This window comes from Xenopus laevis, chromosome 9_10L (assembly GCF_017654675.1).
Source record: "Xenopus laevis strain J_2021 chromosome 9_10L, Xenopus_laevis_v10.1, whole genome shotgun sequence".
Taxonomy (NCBI): Eukaryota; Metazoa; Chordata; class Amphibia; order Anura; family Pipidae; genus Xenopus; species Xenopus laevis.
This window is the reverse complement of record NC_054387.1, coordinates 111,551,095-111,576,054: the sequence shown is the minus strand read 5'-3', so window position 1 is coordinate 111,576,054 and position 24,960 is coordinate 111,551,095. Positions and strand designations below refer to the sequence as shown.

General features: G+C 39.8%; 1 protein-coding gene across 2 annotated transcripts in view; it reads left to right on the top strand.

The window, feature by feature from the left end:
- vwa3a.L (von Willebrand factor A domain containing 3A L homeolog) overlaps window positions 1–18,899 on the top strand; it is a 48,567-nt gene extending 29,668 nt beyond the window's left edge. For both annotated transcript variants that reach the window (XM_018236452.2, XM_018236454.2), the window contains 18 exons: window positions 931–1,050; window positions 1,313–1,387; window positions 2,827–2,971; window positions 4,659–4,842; window positions 5,400–5,470; window positions 6,904–7,053; window positions 7,949–8,033; window positions 9,426–9,536; window positions 9,753–9,850; window positions 11,344–11,496; window positions 11,932–12,040; window positions 12,578–12,722; window positions 13,377–13,521; window positions 13,663–13,808; window positions 13,888–14,014; window positions 15,667–15,764; window positions 16,988–17,055; window positions 18,632–18,899. In XM_018236452.2, coding sequence (XP_018091941.1) covers window positions 931–1,050; window positions 1,313–1,387; window positions 2,827–2,971; window positions 4,659–4,842; window positions 5,400–5,470; window positions 6,904–7,053; window positions 7,949–8,033; window positions 9,426–9,536; window positions 9,753–9,850; window positions 11,344–11,496; window positions 11,932–12,040; window positions 12,578–12,722; window positions 13,377–13,521; window positions 13,663–13,808; window positions 13,888–14,014; window positions 15,667–15,764; window positions 16,988–17,055; window positions 18,632–18,669 — 2,068 coding nt within the window. In that variant the 3' untranslated portion in view covers window positions 18,670–18,899. The remainder of the gene's footprint in view (window positions 1–930; window positions 1,051–1,312; window positions 1,388–2,826; window positions 2,972–4,658; window positions 4,843–5,399; window positions 5,471–6,903; window positions 7,054–7,948; window positions 8,034–9,425; window positions 9,537–9,752; window positions 9,851–11,343; window positions 11,497–11,931; window positions 12,041–12,577; window positions 12,723–13,376; window positions 13,522–13,662; window positions 13,809–13,887; window positions 14,015–15,666; window positions 15,765–16,987; window positions 17,056–18,631) is intronic.
- The last annotated feature ends 6,061 nt before the right edge of the window (window positions 18,900–24,960 follow it).

The window sequence follows — 24,960 nt, the reverse complement described above, 5'->3', positions numbered from 1 at the left end:
AATGCCTATTTATTGTCCATAAGCCTAATGCGTTTCGTGCCAGCAAAGGACACTTAGGGGGTTATTTACTAAATTCTGAATGCAAAAATCACAAAATCACAAATTCGTGATTTTCTTTTTATAAAATCGGACTTTTAAAAAAAATCACAAATTTTTCAGAATTTATTAAACCCAGAGGATGGGAAGAGTCAGAATCTGAAAATCTCAAGGTTGCATATAAGTCAATGGGAGAAGTCCAAATGATTTTTTGATGTGCGCTGGGTTTTTGGCAAAACCCCAACGTTTTCGGGCAAAATTCTGAGCTTTCGGGCAAACTGAATTTTTCGGGACAGTGTATTAATAAATAAGTCCAAAAAACCCGTGCGGATTTGGTCAGAGTTTTTTTCAGAAAATATTGAGATAAATTCAGACTTTGATAAATAATCCCTTTAGAGGCACATTTAAGGTTCGAATTTCGAATTCATGAATTTCAAGTTGATTTTTCTTAATGAAATACAATTTTAATAACAGTGTGTTCTAATTACAACCTGATGACCTGAATAAATTAAACGGTGAGGCCTTTTCTTTTGCTTAAGGATGAACCTACCAAAATATATATAGGGGTTTGTAGCTATTCCCACACCCTCACCAAGTGTTTGATAATAATGCAGATTATACATTTATCACAACAACATCTGAAGATTTGGCAGTAACTTAAGCTATATTGCTATAAATCTTCTTACGTACTAAATTTCTATATACACAAGCTAACTTTTATACTAAAATTGTTCTGCATTTGGGAAATGGTCATCTCAATAAATACATTTTTTGTTTTTTTTTTGGAAAAAGCAGAGAATATTATTGCCACCAGTTTTCACCATTTTGAATTCAACCGTCTTCATTTTGTTGTTACTAGTGTAGGCTAAACCTTTTGTACTTTTGTTTTTTCAGGGTTGTGTTGCTGTTGGACAAATCCCTCTCAAACGCAATGCAGATTATTCATATCCAACATTCTCTGAGGCTTTTACTTGAGGAACAAATGTCAAATAAGGATTTATTTAACATTATAGTGTGAGTATCCGGACGCAACTTTGGGCGACTATTGAAAACGCATCACTGCGTGTGCATTAGCGCAGGCGACTTTTCATTCTAGCCTATGGGGAAAAACGCTGAGGCAGTTCGGGGAGATAGTCGCTCAAAAGACGAGGCGATTAGTCGCCAGGCGACAAAATCTCCCCAAATCTCCTCGTGTGGCCTAATTCTTTCAGCAAGAGCAGGACACCGATGTGTGTTGTGTCATATAATAATAATAATATTCTATGTGTTATTTCAGATTTGGGAGTGAAATTACTTCATGGAAATCAGAAATGGTTCCTCCAACTCCAGAGAACTTGCAGAGTGCTTGGAAGTATGTCATTCTATTTATAAATGTATAATGCATTTTAGAGGGGGGCAGCCAATCACAGCCCTGCAGTCACACAAGCAAAGACAGGCTTCAGTTTCCTATCAGGTCAGCTTAGCTGCTGGTTGGTTCCTATTCTACAGTGCAGTGTTCTGGGTGCCGCCGGTTCCCCTGCACAGGCTGGCAACGGAGGTGGTAGGAAGTGGAACAAACGGGTGGAATTAGTAGAGTTTTTGGGGAAATTTTCAATCAGCTGAAACACACCTTTTTAAAGCAAATTCCTTCTATTTTAAGTTAAAAGCTTGCTTTTTTTTTTTTTACCAGTATGTCCCTTTTAAAGGAGAACTAAACCCCACGTTAATCAAAAATCCCCTTCCGTTCATTGGCCCCCCTCACTGCTTTCTCCCTCCTTAGTAATTCAGTGGAAAAAGTGTCCCTGTCATGTACCTTGTCATATTCATGCAGAGTAGCGCAGCGGAGCTCATCGGCACCATCTTCTGTATCTTCGGATACTCTTCTTTTCCTTCTTCAATCTTCAGAGCTTTCTGTGCATGCACAGTAGGTACAAATACCAGAATGGTCCCAACTGCACAGGCACGAAAAAGCTCAGTGCCCGGCACTCACTTCCGCGAGGAACCAGAAGATACAGAAGATGGCGCCAGAGAGCTCCGCTGCACTACTCTGCATAATTATGCCAAGGTACATGACAGGGACACTTTTTCCACTGAGTTACTAAGGAGGGAGAAAGCAGTGAGGGGGGCCAATGGACTGAAGGGAATGGGGATTTTTGATTAATGGGGGGTTTAGTTCTCCTTTAAAACTGTCCCAGGGATGTATCTGTGTAGCAAAGTGACTTTTCAACAATGTTTTCATATATTTCTTTCCTTGTTGTGGGATACTGGGGCTATGGCCAAATCAATTTGAGATAATTGTAAGAAGAGGTCAAACGCAGAATAATGCTGCAAAATTCCAGGTGCTTTTATTAACTGGTGTGTTAATAAAAGCACCCAGAATTTTGCAGCATTATTCTGCATTTGACCTCTTCTTACAATTATCTCAGATTGAATTATAAAGCTTTATTGAACAGAAGCAGTTAGAATCGGTCTAAAAGTGAGAGTGAATCCATGTTCTACTTATGCTGGAAGATTGCTATGGCCAAATATTGGCCTACCAGTTAAAATGCTACTTCCACTGGCCTAAAGATATTAGATATTATTATTTTTTTAAATACTATGAAGATGGAAACGTTTGCAAATATTTTTATAAATGCCACAGACTACCCTTGTATGCATATCATTTTGTATGAATTATTTAAAAGATTCATTTTCATTTATAGTTTACTACAGCTTTTTCACTGTTCCATACATTTTTTTTATTCATCTCTCCAAGCTTCTGCCTACATAGACAATAACATGATTATGTACTTTCTCTCCATCTCCTTTCAGATGGGTGCTAAACTTAAATTGCGAAGGGAGTAGAAATGTCCTTGGAGCAATTAGAAGAGCTGTGGAATTCAACTTTATTGATAAAGAAAATCAAGAGTCCCAAGGCATTTACTTGTTTACGAGCGGTGTTCCAGATCAAGAATTGGTACAAAATGAATCTCTTAGATAGGCAGAAATGGGATTGTTTTTGCAAATTCATAGTTTAAGCATACTGAGGCAACACTAGTCACTAGTGAATATTAGGGATGCATCGAATCCACTATTTTAGGATTCGGCTGAATACCGAATCCTTTGGGAAAAGATTTGGCCAAATACTAATACGAAACTAATCTGAACCCTTCTTTGCATATGTAAATTAGGAGAACGAGGGGGAAAGAGAGTAAAAAGAGTAAAACATTTTTTACTTCCTTGTTTGTGTGACAAAACATTCGGTTCGGCCAGGAACTTGGATTCGGTCGAATAAGAATCCTGCTGAAAAAAGGCCAAATTTTGCCCAAAATCTTGGATTTGTGCATCCCTATTCAATTGCCTGGGTGACATGGGCTGCTATACAGGTAGTTTTGCATTGTTGCTTGCTCTTGTAGGATTGTTGTCAGGGAAACAAACTTTGCTTACAAGAATGGGAAGATGCCAACATAGGCTTTTCATGTTAGACTATATGGCAGAATCATGGTAGTTTTGTATGCCTTTGGCCTTAAAGGAAAATTCAATCCGTAATTAAAAAAAAACACTCTCCCCCTACCCTTGGTAGATCCCTCCCCTCCTCCCCCCCCCAGCCTACCTGCCCCTAATTTTTTACTCACCCCTCGGTGCAGATTCTGGCCTCGGAGTTCACGGCAGCCATCTTCTTTCTTCTGTCTTTTTTGGAGTAAATTTCCGGTCCCGAACCACTGCGCATGCCCTGAAAGTCACAAAAAAAATTCCGAACTTTCCGTGACTTTTGGCGCATGCCGTCAATACACGAAGATTTCTGGAGAAGAAAAAGATGGCTGCCGTGAACTCCGAGGCCAGAATCTGCACAGAGGGGTGAGTAAAAAATTAGGGGCATTTGCACGGGGGGTCGGGGGCAGGTAGGCTGGGGGGGAGGAGGGAGGGTAAAGGGGGCAGGGTTTTTTTAAACTACGGGTTGAATTCTCCTTTAATCAGCAGAGGAACCATTGGCAGTTATAACCAATTTTGTCCATGAGAAAAGTAGAGTAAGCTTATCGTTCAGACAGCTGAATGAAAAGGAACAGATTGTGTCAGGAGCATTTTTTTTTAATTAAGCATTTTGAAGGTATTTACATTGCAGTCAGTGCCTGTCACCTTTTAGTTCCCTTTAGCCAGGCATATGCCGACCCCTTCATGACTGTTTCAGCACACCCTGTCTGCATTTGAGCGACAAAGGGGCAGTGTATTGTCACATCAATGATCACATCAATGGCAATTGTGCAGTAGTAGTAGTGCTTGATGCTTGTACTTTCACATCCCACTCATCCGCTGTCAGCTGGGTCTGAAAACTACAGGGGCATGTGAGCAACCTAAAGATAAAAGAAGTGGAGCTTGCAAAGTAATAAAAACGTTTTGTAAAAAATAAAAGCAAATGCTGAAAATCTTATTTACTGACACAAGCTGCAGATTTTCAGATTTTTGTCCAAAGGTGAACATCCTCTTTAACTACTCTTTATGCCCTAGGGTTCATTTAGCTTTTTTTGGTGTTTTTAAAATAACCTCCCAGCAGAATAATAATGACACGCTGGCTTAGGGTATTGCCTAAATAGGGTACATAAGTGAATGTATTGCTTTTCAATGGTGAAACATTTCTATAAGTAATATATGTGTGTGTTTTCCAGCATGCAGTATCGGCTTACCTGTCAGAAGCAGCTTGCGGCTCTGATTTGCAACTTCACGTTTGCCTGTTCAGTGCGGAGGAAATGAATGTGGAAGACCTCACGGAAGACACTCATAACACAATTTGCATTTTGAAAGAGCTGGCACATATTACTAATGGAAGGTTCCACTGGTTTGATAAGACAGGTGAGAAATTAAAACATACACACTATAAAGTGTATTTTAAGAATATTGAAGGGTATTTGTTGGTAAAGGACCGGTAACAACAAAACATTTCTTTTTAATGAAATACCAATTTTAATGAAAGTCCAAATTCATTTTGAACATACAAAATGTCTGATTTGTATTCCAGTGTGTTACATTTAGCTGCTGCCTTTTAAATACCCTCAAACAAAACGAATACATTTCTGCTTACAATAAAAAAAACAACAACCTTTTTCCCTTCTTTTCACAAACAAAAATTAGCTTTTTCGGCTATTATTTCCAAAAATATGCCAACATGTGTTGTCATGTGAAAAGTTGTCAAATGAAAAATTGATGTGCGCTACCCCTATGTTATTTTCCAGATCGATGACTCCTTTCCTTTGCCTAAACCTAGAGCTCAATGGTGTTCCTTATGAGTTGATGTTATGATGAATGGTTCCTTTCAGCTCTCTCTATTGGTCATTTTTATTTGTTATCATAACCAATAATCATATGGCCTTTAGAAATAGTCTGCATGTAACACTTGTCGTGTGTTTCAGGTCTGATTGAAAGTGATGACATCAGTTTTCTTATATCAGAAATGGAAAAAGCAGTGAACTATTCAAGCAAGGTGGGAATCATTTTGTTTTTTTTTGCTTTTAGAATTATTTTATTCTACCTCCCTCCCTTGGACAAAAGCCAGTTTTCTCACATGGGGTCTATTTCATACAATGATGTGGTCAGAGGGGGGCATAAGGCTATGAAAACCCCAAAACACATACTAACAGGGCTGCCGTTAGAAATCACGGAGCTCCGTACAACAAAATTTTCTCAACCATTCCAGCCCCCATGCCCCACCCCCGATCCCGCCCACATCACAGTTAAAAGACCACACAGACATCAGCGATAAAAAAAGGGTACCACACACACACACACAAGTTATAAAAAGCCATTGGGGACCTGGGCCCCCCTATAAGTTAAAAAAAATATTGGCGCCAGGGCCCACCATAAAAGTTTTTTTAAAAAAGCATTGGCGCCAGGGCCCCAAAGAATATTTTTTTAAAAAAACACTGACACCAGGGCCCCTGGGGGCCCCAAAGAATATTTTTTTAAAAATCATTGGTGGCAGGGGCCTATCGAGTATTAAAATAATACATTGGTGGCCAGGGTATTAAAAAAAAGACACACATTGGTGTTCAATAGAATTGAACTCATGGCTTCAGGACTTCAACTTCACCTCCTTTCGTGACTTTGGGTCTTTTCGCCACTTCAGGACTTCAATTTCAGCTGTTTTCATGACTTCGGATCTTTTCGCCGCTTCGGGACTTCAATTCCGCGGTTTTCGTGACTTTGGGTCTTTTCACCGCTTCAAGACTTTAATTTCGGCTGTTTTCATGACTTCGGGTCTTTTCGCCGTTTCGGGACTTTGACTTTTTCGGCACTTCCGCATTTTGGCTGTTCGGGATTTGCTGTCAAGGCCCTTCAGGCCCGTCCCCGGTACACTATTCTACATTCAGGAACACATGACATGATACATTAAGTGGAAATTTCATGTTTGATATATCCATTCTGTGCGGTATGTTGGTTTGTGGAGGCTTAGACTATGGGGCTGATGGGGCTGTAACTTTTTCAGCTCAGGCTTTTTGACACCAAAAATCCGAAAAAGTCACGGAAAAAAAGTTGAGCAACTTTTTGGGATTTATTATGCGACAATACTGCGACAATTCAGAAAATATTGTAGAAAATATGCAGGTCCTTTTTAGAACTGGAGGATCATTCTTTGATTTGTAGTTGTAGAGGTTTTTGAGTATTTTTGACTTTTGATATTTGGCTTTTGTGCGTCAATACGAAAAAAAGCCGTAGTTATTGTGTGACATTTCAGAAAAATTGTGGTTTTTATGACTTTCGAGACTTTTCCCATTCGTGCTTTTTCAGTTGGGATTTTTTAATAAATTTCATAGAAAGTTCAAAAACCTCTAGAAACCACAAAAATGAGTGTTGATAAATAGGCCTCCACATAAAATCTACCTATTTGACTGACTGAACAATATTTTTCTGCTGCAGTGTGCTCTCCTTGTGGAATCACTGAAACAGCGCTCGGGACATAAGGAGGACGTTATCAGTGAAGGGGAAATGATCACTTTCCCAAAAGAGAAATACAAGCTGCAGAAACTGCCCCTTCCTAGACCAACTGCTCTGACACTTGCTAGAATGGTTTGTATTTATTTCCTTGATTCTTATATTTGCTGCCACTCGGGTAACCCAATACTGAGAAGTATAGTAAGCTTCTGTTCATGTAGAACTCCAATAAAAACACACTTGTGCCAAGCGAATACCCATGGCAGCTCAGAGGGTTGGAGAATGTATTTCCTGGATTAAAATTTAGGCTATTATTTTGCTTTTGGTTTTGGCCATAAGCTTAGCTCTAGTTAGATTTCTATTGAATTTGTTATGATAAATAGCTCCTAGTACTGGTATTGGACCTGTTATCCACAATTCTCGGGACCTGGGGTTTTCCAGATAAGGGATCTTTCTGTAATTAGGATCTCCATATTTTAAGTCTGCTAAAAAATCATTTAAAATTAAATAAACGCAGTAGGATTGTTTTGCTTCCAATAAGGATTAATTATATCTTAGTTGGGATCAAGTACAAGCTACTCTTTTATTATTACAGAGAAAAAGGAAATCATTTTAAAAATGTAAATTATTTCATTATAATGGAGTCTATGGGAGATGACTGTAATTCTGGATAACGGGTTTCCAGATAATTCGGCTTTTCTAGCGCAGAGAGCGCAATTTCGCTCTCTGCGCTAGCGAAGCATTTCAAACGCCTCATGCGATGTTACAAGCTGGAACAAGCCTGCCTGTAATGAGCACGTTTCCAAATAAAACATACATCCAAATTCATCCAATATTAAAATGTATTCTAGGAATATCACATATATTTCTTCCATGTTTACTGTTTATCCATTAAGAAAAACTATTAATCCTATTTTAAAAAGTTTAAAATATAAAGGTAATAACTGCAGTTAATGGTGTGTTTCTGCTGCTGGTAATTGTGCTCTGGTAATGTTTCAGTCAATTGTTATAAAATCTAATTGATTCACAGGGTGCCAAGGAAGACCAGGAAGGCAAAAAGGATCTTAAATCGCTAATGTGGCGTCCAAACAGTGCCAAAGCTGAAATTCCTCCAGGTACCAAGAATCTAGAAAATATAAACTGAATCAGATTCCTATTGTTTTGAGACTGTGACTAGTGATGGGCGAATTTCAGAATAAATTAGCCCATCACTAGTCACAGTCTCAAAAAGTTTTTTGACGCCGGCGACAATTCTGACGCTGTCAACAATTCCAAAGGCAGTGACAATTAACGTACGTCCATTGACTTTAATGCGCATCAAATTGTCGTCGGAATTGATTTAGACACCCTGCTGATAATTGAGGGCAGGGCTGGACTGAGAGTCAAAATAGGCCCTGGCATTTCAGGTACAAAGAGGCCCAATCAGCCCACACAGAGGCCCAAACAGACCCCACCAGCCCACTAAATACTGACTTTCTATGGCACTTTATAGCAGCCCCTCTGGCATTTGCCAGAACCCACAGATTGCCAGTCCAGGCCTGATTGAGGGAGAAGTGTAATTTGCTCTCCCAGATATGACTGAAAGTCCAGCTTAAAGGTGAGTAAGGTTAGATTTGGGGGTGCATTTATCAAAGAGTGACGTTAGAGGTAGAAGTGAAATTCCGCCACTCTCCATTCATTTCTATGGGATTTTTAAAAGAGTATTTATCAATGGGTGAAAGTGAAAGTTCATTCAAATCTTATAGAAATGAATGGAACGTGGCGAATTCACTCCAGTGGACTGTGGTGATTGCTAACTTCACACTTTGATAAATACACCCCTTGGAGTGCTTATGTATTTGCTATCCTAGTGATTCTTGAAACTATAGCATCAAAAAAAAGATTATTTTCAAGAGACTCACCAAGTATATGAGGAGGCCCTGATGCTCTGCTCTGAGCCTTCAGCTTGAGGAAGTGGACATCACCGTATTGTTTGTAGGGTAGGCACTCAAAGAGCAATCCTCCCGGCAGTCGTAGTAAAATGTACACGTGTGGATTACAGCCTTATGCGTTTCGTGTTCTCACAACACTTAGTCATAGGCTACGCTTAAGGCTGTAATCCACATTTGTACGTCAATAAATATCATTTTGCTACAACTGCCTGGAGGATAAGAGCTGGTAGATCTAAGAACAACACTGAATAGTAAAAACCCATGTCCCACTGAGACACATTCAGACACATTGAGAACGAAAAACAGCAGCCTGCCAGAAAGCATTTCTCTCCTAAAGTGCAGGCACAAGTCACATGACCAGGGGCAGCTGGGAAATTGACAAAATATCTAGCCCCATGTCAGATTTCAAAATTGAATATAAAAAAATCTGTTTGCTCTTTTGAGAAATGGATTTCAGTGCAGAATTCTGCTGGAGTAGCACTATTAACTGATGCGTTTTGAAAAAAAAAACATGTTTTCCCATGACAGTATCCCTTTAACACCTGATATAACCTGTTTGCTGCATTTTACTTTCAGCTCAGCCAATGAAAGACAGGCATCAAGCAGCTACAGAGAAAAGGGTGAATGGAAAGAAGCAAACCAAAATGTCCTTTGATGTATTTTATACTGAAAATGGAAAAAATGTTGGTAAGGATATCTATTGTGTATATGTGATGAGCGCCTTTAACATCTAACACATCAAACAAGCTTCAGAAAATGTTAACTAGTTGGGCTTTTTCATTTGTATTTATAGTGCAGGCAGTTTCAAACTCCCTGTAGACATCATTCAGTACACTGGGATATCTATGTCGGAGAATACAGTCACCCAATAATTACCTTCTGTGTTCCTTTGTAACTGTACAGGTGTTGTATACAAAGACTACCCCGCCACTAAGACCGTGAGGAAGTCTGTACCCTTTATTGTGCTTCCCAAAGAAGAAGAATTCTGTTCAACTAAACTGGTAATGTTATAACACTCAACAGCTGCAACTTAAAGGGATACTGTCATGGGAAAAACATTTTTTTTTCAAAACGCATCAGTAAATAGTGCTGCTCCAGCAGAATTCTGCACTGAATTCCGTTTCTCAAAAGAGCAAACTGATTTTTATATATTTAATTTTGAAATCTGACATGGGGCTAGACATATTGTTAGTTTCCCAGCTGCCCCAAGTCATGTGATTTGTGATCTGATAAACTTCAGTCACTCTTTACTGCTGTACTGCAAGTTGGAGTGATATCACCCCCTTCCCCCCCCCCCAGCAGCCTAACAACAGAAAAATTGGAAGGTAACCAGATAACAGCTCCCTGACACAAGATAACAGCTCCCTGGTAGATCTAAGAACAGCACTCAATAGTAAAATCCAGGTCCCGCTGTGACACATTCAGTTACATTTAGTAGGAGAAACAACAGCCTGCCAGAAAGCAGTTCCATCCTAAAGTGCTGGCTCTTTCTGAAAGCACATGACCAGGCAAAATGACCTGAGATGGAGCCTACACACCAATAATACAACTAAAAAATACACCTGCTGGTTCAGGAATGAAATATAATATTGTAGAGTGAATTATTTGCAGTGTAAACAGTGTAATTTAGAAATAAAAACGACATCATAAAAATCATGACAGAATCCCTTTAAGCTTAAAAAAGCTACAAAAAGGCTCAGTGCTGCCCCAATGTGTAATTATGCACTGGATGGGGCCCACAATTATGCACTGGATGGGGCCCACCCCTCCCACAAAGGACTCCTGGGTAAACTTAGTTGATTCTTCGATACCCAAGATAAGGCTCACACATGAAGCGAGAGGCACAGCAGATCAATTTGAGAAGTTATGGAGTCCAGGCACACAACCAAGAGTTGACTATGCAACCTGATAATGTATATTTTTTTGTATCTGTAATGACTTCCATGACTTATTCAACCTCCAAATAGGCCGAAACTTTTGAAAATAACTCATCCAATACCAGTGTTATGTTTAACTGTACACATGTTCATTGTTTTATTAATGTTTATTAAAACAAATAAAACAGAACTTTTAAGAAAAAAAAAAGTTAACTCAAATGGGAACCACCCCTAAGTCTACAAATGTATTATTGGTACTTTTTATTACTCATCTTGCTATTCAGACCCTCTCCTAGTCATATTCCAGTCTCTTATTCAAATCAATGCATGGTCGCTAGGATAATTTATACCCTAGAAACCACAAATAATAAAAAATGAAAACCAATTGCAAATTGTCTCAGAATATCACTCTCTACATCATACTAGAAGTTAACTCAAACTTCTGGAGACAGTTGGTTGACAAAACCCTTCCCCTTAACTTACAAAACAGGGGGGGGGCATATGATAAGTTTGACAAGATTTGGTGGGACTGGTGTGACCAGGACCCTCTGGACATCTCATTTTAACTGCATTTTGTAGCTGATTGTAAATGTTTTTTCTTTATCTTTCATAAAAAGTGGCTGAAAAAGTACAGCACGAGAAAGCTGAAGCTGGAGCTGCCGAAGCTGATGTTTGGACCAGACTGTACTCATCAAAAGAAAATGGTGCCAACCTTACAGAAGAAGGTTTCAGCCAAATACTGCACCATATTCCCAAGCATAGAGGTCAATGTGAGTGTTGTTTCTGCTGGATGATTTCATGAGACCATTTACGAAAGATGGGACAAGGTGTACAGTGTGAACAGGCACAAAGCAAATGTGTGTTTTGCATTTTGTCTGCTGCCCTCCTTTCTCCAAGGCACAGGTCAAATGGCAGGTTGTGTCCTTTTTGCACTTTGAGCACTCCATTTATCTGCACAAATAATTGTCAGTCTTTACACAATGTTGTTTGCCAAGTGTGGGAGGAAGCCGGAGTACCAAGAGGAAACCCACACAGATACTGGGAGAACTTGCAAACAGCTTGTAGATAGTGCCATGGCTGGAATCAAACACAGACCCCAGCACTGCAGGCTACCTACTGAGCAAGCTGCCAATATTATATACATTATATTCACATTGTATTATTCTTTTTTGGGGTTAATAATCTGTACTTTGTGCCATATGCAGGGAGTAGTGAGACACCTCCAGTTCCAGCCTAAGGAGCTTGATGAATATGTGGAGCAGGTTGAGAAACTGCTGCGTCGTTACCTTCAACGGATGCAATGGCTTTTGTCTGGTAACATCTCCAATACTATGCAGGGCCAGCTGAACTGTTTCATTTGCCAAGCCCTGAGTGCTTGAGTTCCAAAGATGGATTTTAAACCCCAAAACATTGTATATTAATGCCTCTGCCCTGCCCATGGCAAACCTCTGCCCTGCCCACATCCCGCCTCTGCCCTGCCCACTCCCCACTCCAATTCCGCCCATTCCTGCCCAATTTGTGTCTCGGGTAAGAGAGCTGCTGGGGAGGAGGGGGGGTTTAATTAGCTATAGAGGAAGCAGACCCCACAGTCTGGGCCCCCCTGTTCCCTGGGCCCCCCTGCTACTGCGGGGTCTGCTTCCTCTATAGTTACGCCACTGCATTAAAGCAATGCTGCAGACTCCATGTCCTTGAATGTTCTGTGACTAACAGACCTGCTAAAGCAAGAGAATCACAGACAAGGCATAGTGGCAACTGGTTTTAATATACATGTAGTCAGAACCAGCAGTGCATGCTTTTGCTAATATGTACCCTCCATTGCAATAATCTGTACACATAAATGTCCCTGTGCAGGAAGTCGACGAGTCTTTGGCACTATTATAGAGTCGAATGTCTGCATACTGATTGACGCATCAAGTTCCATGGCTCCTTTTTTCCCTCAACTGCAAAAGGAGCTGACATCAGTTTTGTGGGAACAGCTTAGGACAAGAAACATTCGGTAGGCTGAAAGTTGTGTTTAAAACTGTATTTTTAGTTCTGTTTCTCTAGAGTATATTTAATAATTCTGTAAATTTTCTATTGTTCTAGTCACCATGAAGTTTACTCAGGGATTTAGTTAGAGCAGGGGTCCAAAACTTTTTTTTTTACCCATGAGCCACATTCAACTCTAAAGATAGTTGGGGAGCAACACAAGCATGGGGGTGCCAAGTAAGGACTGTGATTGGCTATTTAGTAGCCCCTATGTGGACTGGCAGCCTACAGGAGACTCTGTTTGGCAGTACATCTGGTTTTTATACAACCAAAACTTGCCTCCAAGCCTGGAATTCAAAAACAAGCACCTGCTTTGAGGCCACTGGGAGCAACAGTCAAGGGATTGGTGAGAAACATGTTGCTCATGAGCCACTGGTTGGGGATCATTGAGTTAGAGAATAGAGGGCCTCAGAATGAACCTCCTCGAGTTCAATGAGCCCACAATGTCAGGAATAGTAGCATACTTCTCAAGGGGACTGCAAGTAGGCACAAGCAGTTTAGATCAGTTGAATGGGTGCAGTTATTATTATGTAACACTTGTAGTTACCTTCAATAACTTCTAATCACCTTTTGTCTTAATTACTTGTCGTTCTAATGTTATTTCTGCTCTTTTACTGCACAGGTTTAACATGATCAGCTTTTCAGAAAGCATACAGTGCTGGCAGGAGTGTTTAGTGTTGGCCACAGATGAAGCTTGCCAGGATGCCGTGCAGTGGCTATCCAGACTAAAACCCCAAGGCAACACGTGCATTTACCATGCTTTACAGGTTAGCAAAATGCACATTACTTGTCTAATGCTCTTTCCCAAGAAGCGAACGAAATGGCAGCTGTCTACCCTAGAGGGTTTACTTTAAACAACGCTGTTTAATCACAGCTAACATTTCCATTTTCCTCGTTCGTTCCTTTAGCGAGGCTACGAATTTGCAGATGTGCAAGGCCTGTATCTCCTGACTGATGGAAAGCCAGACACCAGTTACCACCTTTTGCAGACCGAAAGCCTTATAAAATCTCATAAGCCCAAAGTGCACACAATTTCATTTAACCCCTCTGAGAGGTACAGTATGGTCTAGTTATTCAGTAGTTTTATTTATAACCCAAATCTTCATAAATACTATGTGCCGTGTTGTTTTCAGAGGTGGGAATGAATTTCTGAGGACCCTGGCTTCTCTCTCCGGCGGGCGCTTCCATTCCCGTCATGGAGATATGGATGGACACTATGTTGCACACCGAATGCTGACTGAAGGCTTCACAGATGAAGACGTATGTTTGTTTTTTTGTATTACTAAGTCAGTCTCTTGAATTAAAGGGATGGTTCACCTTAAAGTTGGGTGTAGGCCAGGGATGTAAATAGAGAGGAAGCAGACCCTGCGACTGCCCAGGAGGTATAGGGGCCCCACAAAGCCGTAATTCATATACAATTTCAATACATATTGGTAAAACAGGTCAACTTTAGACATTTTGGGGCCCTGACTTACTGTGAGGACCAGTAATATGTAATTATGCCACTGTTGTAGACCGTGATATTATTATAAAACGATTTACAACTGGTCTTCATTTTTTTTATTTTTTGTATTATTTAAATTTTTTAGCTTTTTGTTGAGCAGCTCTTCAGCTGCTCCCAGTCGTTATATACTTGCTAGGGTTTTAAAAACTGGATGCAATTGCACTCAGGGCCGCCATCAGGGGGGGACAGGGGGGACAAGCGTACCGGGCCCGGGCATGAAGGGGGGCCCGGCAGCGCTGCATTTTTTTTAAGATCCGGGCCCCCCTTACGAGCGCCCGAGCCGTACGTCATTCCTCTTGAGTGCCGAATGCGGAAGTGCCGAAAAGACCCGAAGTCACGGAAAAAGCCGAAGTCCCAAAGTCACGAAGCGCCGAAAAGACCCGAAGTCACGAAAACAGCCGAAGTCCTGAAGCAGCGCAAAGACCCGAAGTCACGAAAACAGCCGAAATTGAAGTCCTGAAGCGGTGAAAAGACCCGAAGTCACGAAAGGAGGCGAAGTTGAAGTACTGAAGCCATGAGTTCAATTCTACTGAACACCAGTTTGTGTTTTTTTTTTTTTTAATCCCCTGGCCACCAATGTATTATTTTAATATTCTATAGGCCCCTGCCACCAATCTTTTTTTTAAAACTTTTTTTTTGGGGCCCCAATTTTTTTTTTAACTCGTAAGGGGCCCCTTGCCACCATTGTTTTTTTTTTGTTTTTTTTTAAAAAAAAAATTAATTTTCTTTTGGTGGCCCCAAATTTTTTTAACTTGTAAGGGGGCCCCTGCCACCAGGTTTTTTTTTTTTTTCAAAAAAAAATTATTTTTTTTTTAAATTTTTTTTTGGGGCCCCAATTTGTTTTAACTTGTAAGGGGGCCCCTGCCGCCAATGTTTTTTTTTCAAAAAAAAAATTTATTTTTTTTCAAATTTTTTTTTTGGGGCCCCAATTTGTTTTTAACTTATAAGGGGGCCCCTGCCACCAATGTTTGTTTATTTTTTAGTTTTTTTTACATTTTTTTTTGTTGGGGCCCCAAGTTTTTTTTAACTTATAAGGGGGCCCCTGCCACCAATGTTTTAAAAAAAAATTTACATTTTTTTTTTTTGGGGCCCCAATTTTTTTTATAAGGGGGCCCTGACCATCAATAGCTTTTTACAACTTGTGTGGGGGGGGTTACTTTTTTAGCGCTGATGTCTGTGTGGTCTTTTAACTGCGATGTGGGCGGGATATGGGGCGGAGCTTGGTCGTCAGTGTGGGCGGGGCCCAGGGGGCCCCAAAAATTTTGTTGTACGGGGCCCCGTGATTTCTAATGGCGGCCCTGCTTGCACTTATCCTAATATTACTATTCAACAGTCCATAAAGAACTGGATTTTAACCTGCATGAGGCTATTTGTATATGAACAAATAATCCAAAATATTTTTCCCAAGGACCCCGTCCTGCCTGTATTTGAAGGAGATGATCTAAAGAGACTTGCCAAAGAAATAGACAAGGCTCGACAATTTGTAACACAAGCAAGATCCTTCAGGTAAATATCTTTTCACAGGTGAAAAAAGCTATTAATGGGGAACCCCAAAAATAAAATATTGCCTAATAAAATACATGATTCTAAGCAACTTTGCAATAACACGTTTATTAAACATTTCCAGTGTTTTTAACGTTATTTGTATAAACAATTGCTATTGAAAGCAGCATTTGCTTAACTTCTGGTTGGTACTTTTTAAACAATGTTGCAACAGTCTTGGTTCCCCAGGTCTGTTAATCAGCTGCCTTGTCTTAAAGTGGCCATAGACACACAGATCCGATCGTACGAATCGAGGATTCATATGATTTTCGGATTGTGTGTGGCGTGTGCCGACATCTTTCCCATGGCACATCGTAATCTGATCGTTCGGCCATACGTCTGAACAATCAGATTACCCCCCGATATAGCCATGCCTGTTAATGGCATATCGGGGAAAGATCCGCTCGTTTGGCAACATTGCCAAACGAGCGGATCTTTGCATCTATGGCCACCTTTACATTGTATCAACAGTCTGAGCCACCAGGGCAGAGAATATAAAGGATAAATGTGTACAATCGGCTCTAATCCTTGCACTATAAACAACTGATCAAATAATAATTATCATGGAACCATATGTCTCTGAGCAATGCAATAGGCTGCAAAGTAAAGTTGAACTGCAGCTCATCTGATGGAAAACATGAGCTGGGTGTAAAACCCCAGATCCGTCGCCTTCGGACTCAATCTATTCAATAAATAATAATCACACTCACCAAGGACGGCAGTTGGCTCGGGTGCCGTGCCCCAAACCCGTAGCTTGAGGTGAGGATACAACCAAACAAACGAGTACGCACTCCTGGAGCCAGCTGATGAAGTTAAAACAAAGTTTATTCCATATCATTATTTTGGAATGCGCAATTGTTGGATGTGAACGCCACGCGTTGCCTCTCGACAGTTGTGTTGCGTCAGATGCACGCAGCTTGTAGGTCCGACATTCCTAATACTGACATTATATTCAGCGCGTCCGTCTCGTCGCATCCGCACTGTGGAGTTCATCCCTTAAGGTGCAATATATGGTTCATAAATGTCCAAACCTCTTTTACGGGTTAAAAGGAAAATCTGACCCACAAAGCATTTGTTTCAAAATGTAAAACAGGCTTGTGAACTTTACACTTTACATGCCTTTTGTTTGTTTTTTTTATCCTATTGGAACCTGAAAGTAAAGTTTTTTCTATGATTTTTTTTTCCAGATTGCTAATAGAAGAAAATCAGAAACTGAGCTCTAAAGATGTATCTGTGGAAGGCAGCAGACTCTCAGGTAGGCAGCATTATTATATCTGTATTTATTTATATAGCACCATAGTCTCCAGCAGTATTGAACAGGCTTTAGTGGAGGAAGTAAAGGAATGAGAAGGCATTAAAGGGGATCTATAGCAAAAATGAAAATTTAATATAAGCTTCAAATCACTGAAATAAGACACTTTCTAAATATAATCAATTAAAAATTCTGTACCGTTTAAGAAATAATCAAGTTACTCTTCAGTATCTCACTCTCCACAACCAGATTTTGATTGACAGGTAGGTATAATATGTCATTTAGGGGGTCTCCCTTTCTTAACAGAATAAGTCAAATAACCAACTCCAGCACAAACAAAAGGTAACAAAATAACAGACTCTGGCAAACACCCTGCACATAGAAAAACAGGATTTCCATCAGAGCCAGTCATTTTAGAATAGTGAGCACCTAGGTTAAGGGATTCAAGAAGATTCTGTCTTTTTCAGCAGGTTTTGGATTCAGCACAAATATGCTGGTTAAAAACACATTTGTATTCAAAATCAATACATTGCACTTGCTTCATAAATATGCCTACAATATTGTAACTAGGGGTATTGTTGATTCATAAGGCTTAAACTTTTAATGACAACTAAAGCTTAACTAAAGAAGTAGCTAGAAATGTTGTACATGATGTTGTGTGCTTCTGTAACAGCCCAAGGCAACCACAGCCCTTTAGATCAGGGATGATATGTGTCTCCAAAGATGCCCCAGTAGCTCCCCATCTTCTTTTCTGCTGATTCACTGCACATGCTCTGAGCTTAGGGACTAGGGTTGCCACCTTTTTAAAATTTCTTTACCGGCTTGTGGGGTCGGGGACGCAAAGGGGCGGGCCGTGACGTCAAAATGGGCGGGGCGTGACATCAAAGGGGGCGGGCCGCTTCACGGACACTAAAAGAACCACAAAGAAAAGGTAAGTTTAAGGGGATTGGGGGCAGGCCGAGGGCTCTTTTTAATGGTATTACAAATTTACCGGCAGCTACATTGCCGGTAAATTTGTAGCACCGGCCCCGCCCTTGGCAGGTATTTTACCGGCTAGGCCGGTAAAATACCGGCCGGGTGGCAACCCTATTAGGGACCCACTCACAATATACAGTACACATAGAATAGAAATGTCACAATATAAGTCTGATTAGTAATTAAGACAGGTAATTACTACATGGCAGCACAGAAACCAGTGCAATTAGCATCAGAATTTAATAATCAACAAACCTGTAGCATCAGCTTATATTACAGACCAACCTCATTTTCTGCTGGATAATTAGTGACGAGCCCTAAGCTTAGCTTCTCAACAGCTGCTCAGAGCCCACTGAGCATGTGAGTGTCACAGACACTTTCCAAGATGGTGACCCCCTGTGACAAGTTTGAAGTCCCGGATCATTGCTGCTATTGACAAGCTGAAACTTTAGCCTCGTGCAATAAGTTCAGTAAATAAAATATGGCATTTTAGTTTTTTTTGGTTTAGTTCTCCTTTAAACACTTTTAAACAGCTGTATACAAAGTTCATAAGAGTGAATAGCTGTACTTACTAATGCATAAAATCATCTTCTTGCTTTGACAGATAAGGGAAATGAGCTCAGCACAGGAATCGCTCTTTAGCAAACGACTGCATCAATGTATTGGAATGTATTGGAATGTATTGGAATGTATTGGAATGTATTGGAATGTATTGGAATGTATTGGAATGTATTGGAATGCAAACACAGGAACCTGCTGTGAATTTGTATATTGCAAAATAGTGAACAGAACACTATGAATTCAAATCCAGTATTTTATTTGTACAATGGTTCTTTAGCATACTTAATAAATCATTATTTTTTTTAATCAAATGAGAGTACTGGAGTGACTGCTAAATCAAATGTCTATTGGTGCAAGCTAAAACCATTCTGCGGGTAAGCGTTTTGGGACTCACTTTCCCATTAACCAACACTAGGCAATAAATAACCATAGATATCTGGTAGACTGATTAAAGCTGATTTCTGATTGGCTGCTATGTGTTACTGTACAGATGAGAATCTGTAAGCAAATGAGCCCTACTGTGTCTAACGTTGTATATATATTTCATATGTACATTTCTATATAGGTGTGGGGTCCATTATTCGGAAAGCTCTGAATTACGGGAAGGCCATTACCCATAGACTCCATTATAATCAAATGATTTAAAAATGATTTCCCCATTCTCTGTAATAATAAAAAAGTACCTTGTACTTGATCCAAACTGAGATATAATTAATCCTTATTGGAGACAAATCCAGTCTATTGGGTTTATTTCATGTTTCAATTATTTTTAACTAAGGAGATCCAAACCCTAGATCCCGTGCATGCTGGCTAACTAGTCCCATACCTGTATACAAATATATATATAATTTTATTATTTTATTTTTTATTTATTTAACCTGATGAGAGAGTGCTGGTCCAGTTGTATTTATTACTTACCATTTTTCACCATTGTGCTCAGAAGAGGTGCAGACATTTCAAAATGTATATAAATACATATATATCTTTGTAACCCGTAAACAGTGGTGTAACTAGTGTGCACTGGGTCCCCCTGCAAAAATATCTTCAGAGGGGCCCAGTTCACACCGATCCCCATCCTCCCGCCCACTTACCATTTAAATCCAACGATCGAAGGAATATCCTTCGATCAAAAAAACTTAGGAAAGCCTATGGGGACCTTCCCTATAGGCTAACATTGAGTTCGGTAGCTTTTAGATGGCGAACTAGGGGGTCGAAGTTTTTTCTTAAAGAGACAGTACTTCGACTATCGAATGGTCGAATAGTCGAACGATTTTTAGTACGAATCCTTCGATTCCAAGTCGTAGTCGTAGTCGTAGTCGTAGTCGAAGGTCGTAGTAGCCCATTCGATGGTCGAAGTAGCCCAAAAAACACATCAAAATTCTAAGTTTTTTTACTTCGAATCCTTCACTCGAAGTTAGTGAATCGGCCCCTTAATGTTTAAGGGCAGAGATACACGTGGAAATTCGGGGAGATTAGTCTCCCGGCGACAAATCGCCTCTTCGGGCAACTAAACTCCCCAAACTGCCTCCCCGCCGGCTAAAATCTAAATCGGCGACGGGATGGCACTCGGAGCGCTTCGTTTTCCAAAGTCGCCTGAAGATTGTATCCGGCAGGAAGTCAGTTCGGGGAGATAAGTCGCCTGAAGAAGAGGTGATTTGTCACGGGCGACTAAATCACCCCGAATCTCCACGTGTGTCTCTGCCCTAAATGAGTATTAGTAGATTTAAGATATTGAGATCCAAATTATGGAAAGATCCCTTATCTTGAAAACCCCAAGGTCCCAAGACCTGCCCACAAGGAAACCCCCAGGCCCCAATTCCATAGATGAATGTTAGTTGTACTAATTAATATCAGAACTATAAAACATGTATATTAGTGTGCATGTGCTTCTACACAGATAATACACAAATAATTATCATGTAACTAATATGATAAGTGCATATATATATATATATATATATATTTGCCAAGGAACTTCCGTAAAGGGGTGGTTCAACTTTAAGTTAACTTTTAGTATGTTATAGAATGGCCTATTCTAAGCAACTTTTCAATTGACCTTCATTATTTATTATTTTCTATAGTTTTTGAATTATTTGCCTTTTTTTTTTACTCTTTCCAGCTTTCAAATGAGGACCACTGACCCCATCTAAAAAACAAATTCTCTGTAAGGCTACATATTTATTGTTATTGTTACTTTTTATTACTCATCTTTCTATTCAGGCCTCTCCTATTCATATTCCAGTCTCTTATTCAAATCAATGCATGGTTGCTAGGGTAACTTGGACCCAAGCAACCCACTTGCTGAAACTGCAAACTGGAGAGCTGCTGAATAAAAAGCTAAATAACTTGAAAACCACAATTAATAAAAAATGAAAACCAATTGCAAATTATCTCAGAATATCACTCTCTACATCATATTACCACCCCTTAAGAACATGACAGTTGTATCAGTAAAATCCACGAGGGGGCACTGTTAGCTGCACACATACTACTCACCTTTTAATATCAAAGAGAAGGGGAGTCCACGTTTACTCCTGTTTCATCAGAATTAGCATGAGGTGATGCAAAAGTCAGTTCCGCTGGGATTGGACCTCTGCTCCTGTGAAGCTGAAAACCAGCGAGCTGCTCCTCCAAATCGAGAACATTGAATGAAGCACTTTTTTTCTTGTACAATTCTTTCGTTTTTTTTCCCAAGAAAATTTGAGCAAATATGAATATCTCCAACGAAGACTGGGTAACATTTCCTTGAAACAGTTCCGTTACCGGCAAAGGAAAATCAGTGTCCGAAAATGAGCCCTGAACATAAGAGCAGTGAATTGTGAGGGGAAAGGTGTGTGTATATATAGAACATCTGTGCCTGTAGCTATTGGAGCAAACTTACTCTCAGCTGCCATGTGGATCATGATTCATTTAGTAGACATTTGATTCATGTGGATACTGCATTCCAATATAGTTTTCATTGACCAAGGACATAGCCAGGATAAATAGAAAGCAGGTGTAACGTCTGAGTGTCCTACGACTGAGCATTCCCGGAGCACTGGAATAGAAATGTGCCCATAGAGATACAGAGACAATCGCTGGATCTGAACTTGAATGGCAGGTAAATACATTTCAGCATTTGTCTGTCCTTGGCTTATGTTATTAATATCACAATTACAGATAAAACGTTTGTTATCTGGAAACCCGTTATTCAGAAAGCTGAGAATTACAGGGCGGCATCTCCCATAGTCCCCATTTTAACCAAATAATTTGAAATGTAATAATAAAACAGTAGCTTGAATTGATCCAAACTAAGATATAATTAATCCTTATTGGAGGCAAAACAAGCCTATTGGGTTTAATTAATGTTAAATTATTTTTAGTAGACTTAAAGTATAGAGATCCAAATTACGGAAAGATGCCTTATTCGGAAAACCCCAAGTCCCGCGCATTCTGGATAACAGGTCCCATGGCTGTTTATTCCACAGAGTTGTACATAAGGGTTATTCTTGTTAGAGGGGCATTAACACTGAAATTAAAGATCCTTTCATCTTAACAAGCTACTTGTAATTGTCACAGGCAATAAAAGTCAGACAGAGGTACACAGATACCCTAGACAGACAGACAGAAAGAGAGACAGACAGACAGAGATAGAGAGGGAGAGAGAGAGTGTGATAGAGATATAGATTGAGAGAGAGAGAGAGAGAGAGAGAGAGAGAGAGAGAGAGAGAGAAATGATATATATATATATATATATATATATATACAGAGAGAGAGATGATGATAGATAAATAGATAGATAGACAGACAGACAGACAGACAGATAGATATAGAAAGATAGATAGATATAGAGAGATAGAGGGAGAGAGAGAGAGAGCTAGAGAGATAGATGATAGATAGATAGATAGATAGATAGATAGATAGATAGATAGATAGATATAGATAGAGGGAGATGGAGAGAGAGAGAGAGAGAGAGAGAGAGAGAGAGAGAACCCCAGAGACAGACAGATCCTGAGTATGTACAGACTGAGTGCCCACAACTTGTAGATAGAACTGGGACGGCACAGCCAGACCTACAGACCCAGAGAGAACAGACTGTGCCAGCGATGTGACCAGGAGGCAGTGGAGGATGAGGCCCACTTCTTGCTACAGTGCCCCAAATATTTAGCACTGAGGGACCTCCACTTCCAGAGATTTTCCCGTCACATCCCAGGCTTCACATCCATAAAAGAAGAAAGGAAACTCCACTTCCTACTGGGAGAAGAGGCACTGACAGTGACAATAGCTGCACAATATGTAAGAGACTGTCATAGACTGAGAGATTCCCATAAACTGCCCCCCTAACCCCACCCATTTCACCCCTCTACCTGCTTTGGCAATGCTTAATGTATTTGGTCCTGCCAATAAAGCTCCTTTGATTTGATTTGATATAGAGAGATACAGAGAGAGAGAGAGAGAGAGAGAGAGAGAGAGAGAGAGAGCTAGAGAGATAGATGATAGATAGAGAGACAGAGAGAGAGAGATAGCAACTACAGCTGGTGTACAGGTATGGGACCTTTTATCCAGAATTCTCGGGACTAGGGGTTTTCCGTATAAGAGGTATTTCCACTTTCCATAGTTTGGATCACCATACATTTAGTCTATGGAGAATATTTACAAATAGGCTGGTTTTGCTTCCAATAAGAATTACCGTAATTATATCTTAGTTTGGATCAAGTACAAGCTACTGTTTTATTATTACAGAGAAATAAGTAAATAACGTTTTAAAAATTACTAGATTTGATTAAAATAGAATCTATGGAAGACTGCCTTCCCGTAATTTGGAGTGTTCTGGATAACGGGGTTTCCAGATACCGGACCCCGTACCTGTATTCCCCCACTCCAGAGACAATGGTTATTGCTTTCTCTTTAACACACAAGTAATATGATGCAAAGGTAATCTGAACTTCGTAAATTGAGTAATTAACTGTTGACCAAAGTGTAAGTGCTTAGGAAGGCCACGGATGCTGGTTCAGTATGGGATCTTTTATCCAGAAACACCATTATCCAGAAAATCCAAATTATGGGAAGACCATCTTCCATAAAGTCTATTTTTAAACAAATAGTTCTAGTTCTGTTTTAAATGCTTTTTCTCTGTAATAATAAAACAATACTTGGTACTTAATGGTAACTAAGCTTCATAAATCAATATTGGTGACAAAACAATCCTATTGGGTTATTGGGTTTTACAAGGCTTTAGGTATAGAGATCCAAATTACAGAAATATCCCTTCTGCGGAAGGTCCCAAGAATTCTGGATTACCTATAGTTTCTGTTCATCTTTCTGTAGTTTTTTTTTTTTATTTTGAGTAAACTAAATGCCATTTTCATTTGGGCATATTAGGTGTAAGTACGATCACTAAGATATGCCTTCTGCATTGAAATGCCAATGTACCCCCCCCCTAGTGTTTTTATTATTACACCGTTCCAAGGAATCATATGTAAGAAATTGTGTGTTTGAACAATATTGCCAGAACGTTGGGGGTTATTCCCTTAAATCCGAATTTATATCATATTTTATTTTAAAAAAGCCACAGACAAACTCCCATGCCAAATTTTAGCTTATTTATCAATGAAAAAACGAAATTTAATCGGATCATGGAAAAACGTGATAAAATCGAATGAAAACCTGAAACGCTCAACTTTTTCTGCATTTTTTTCCAATTGCTCTCTTTTTTTGTTTTTTTTCCCCAAATTGCTCGAATTTTTTGCCAGAAAACCACGAAAAAAATCAGATTTTCTGGCTAAACCCAGTGCAGACCACGAAAACTTCAAATTGAGATAGGTGCCTCTCCCATGGACTTATACAGGGCCTCGACAGGTCTGAGATGGTGGATTTTCAGATTCTGGCTTTTTGCAGCATCAGGATATAATAAATCTCAAAAAAATCAAGGTTTTTTTTTTCCTCTAAAAATGAGCGTTTTCTAGTGATACAAACTCAAAATTTCTGAGATTTTAACATTCTGATTTTACTAAATAACCACCTTTATGTCACATTGCCATAAAATGAGCTGATGGAGCTAGGGTTTTCCTACACTGAAATACACTGTCATATTTGGATGGGAATGTCAGATCCCATGGATTATTGAGTAGGGAGTAGTGATATGGCAAGGAGACCATAGGGCTCATTTAGCAAGATATGAATATGAAAACAGCAACATAACAGGGACACATCACAATGTTTTTGCCCACAGCGCAGTATTTTGTTCCGCTAGTGAATGACAAACTAGGGCATTGCAACTGCCATGTAAGGGTTGTCATGTTGTCATGTCATCCTCTTATTGCCCCTCTTACTGGTGTGTTAAGCCACAAACAGAGCTTTGTACTTAGCAGCTGCTTGAGCCAGCCATGTACT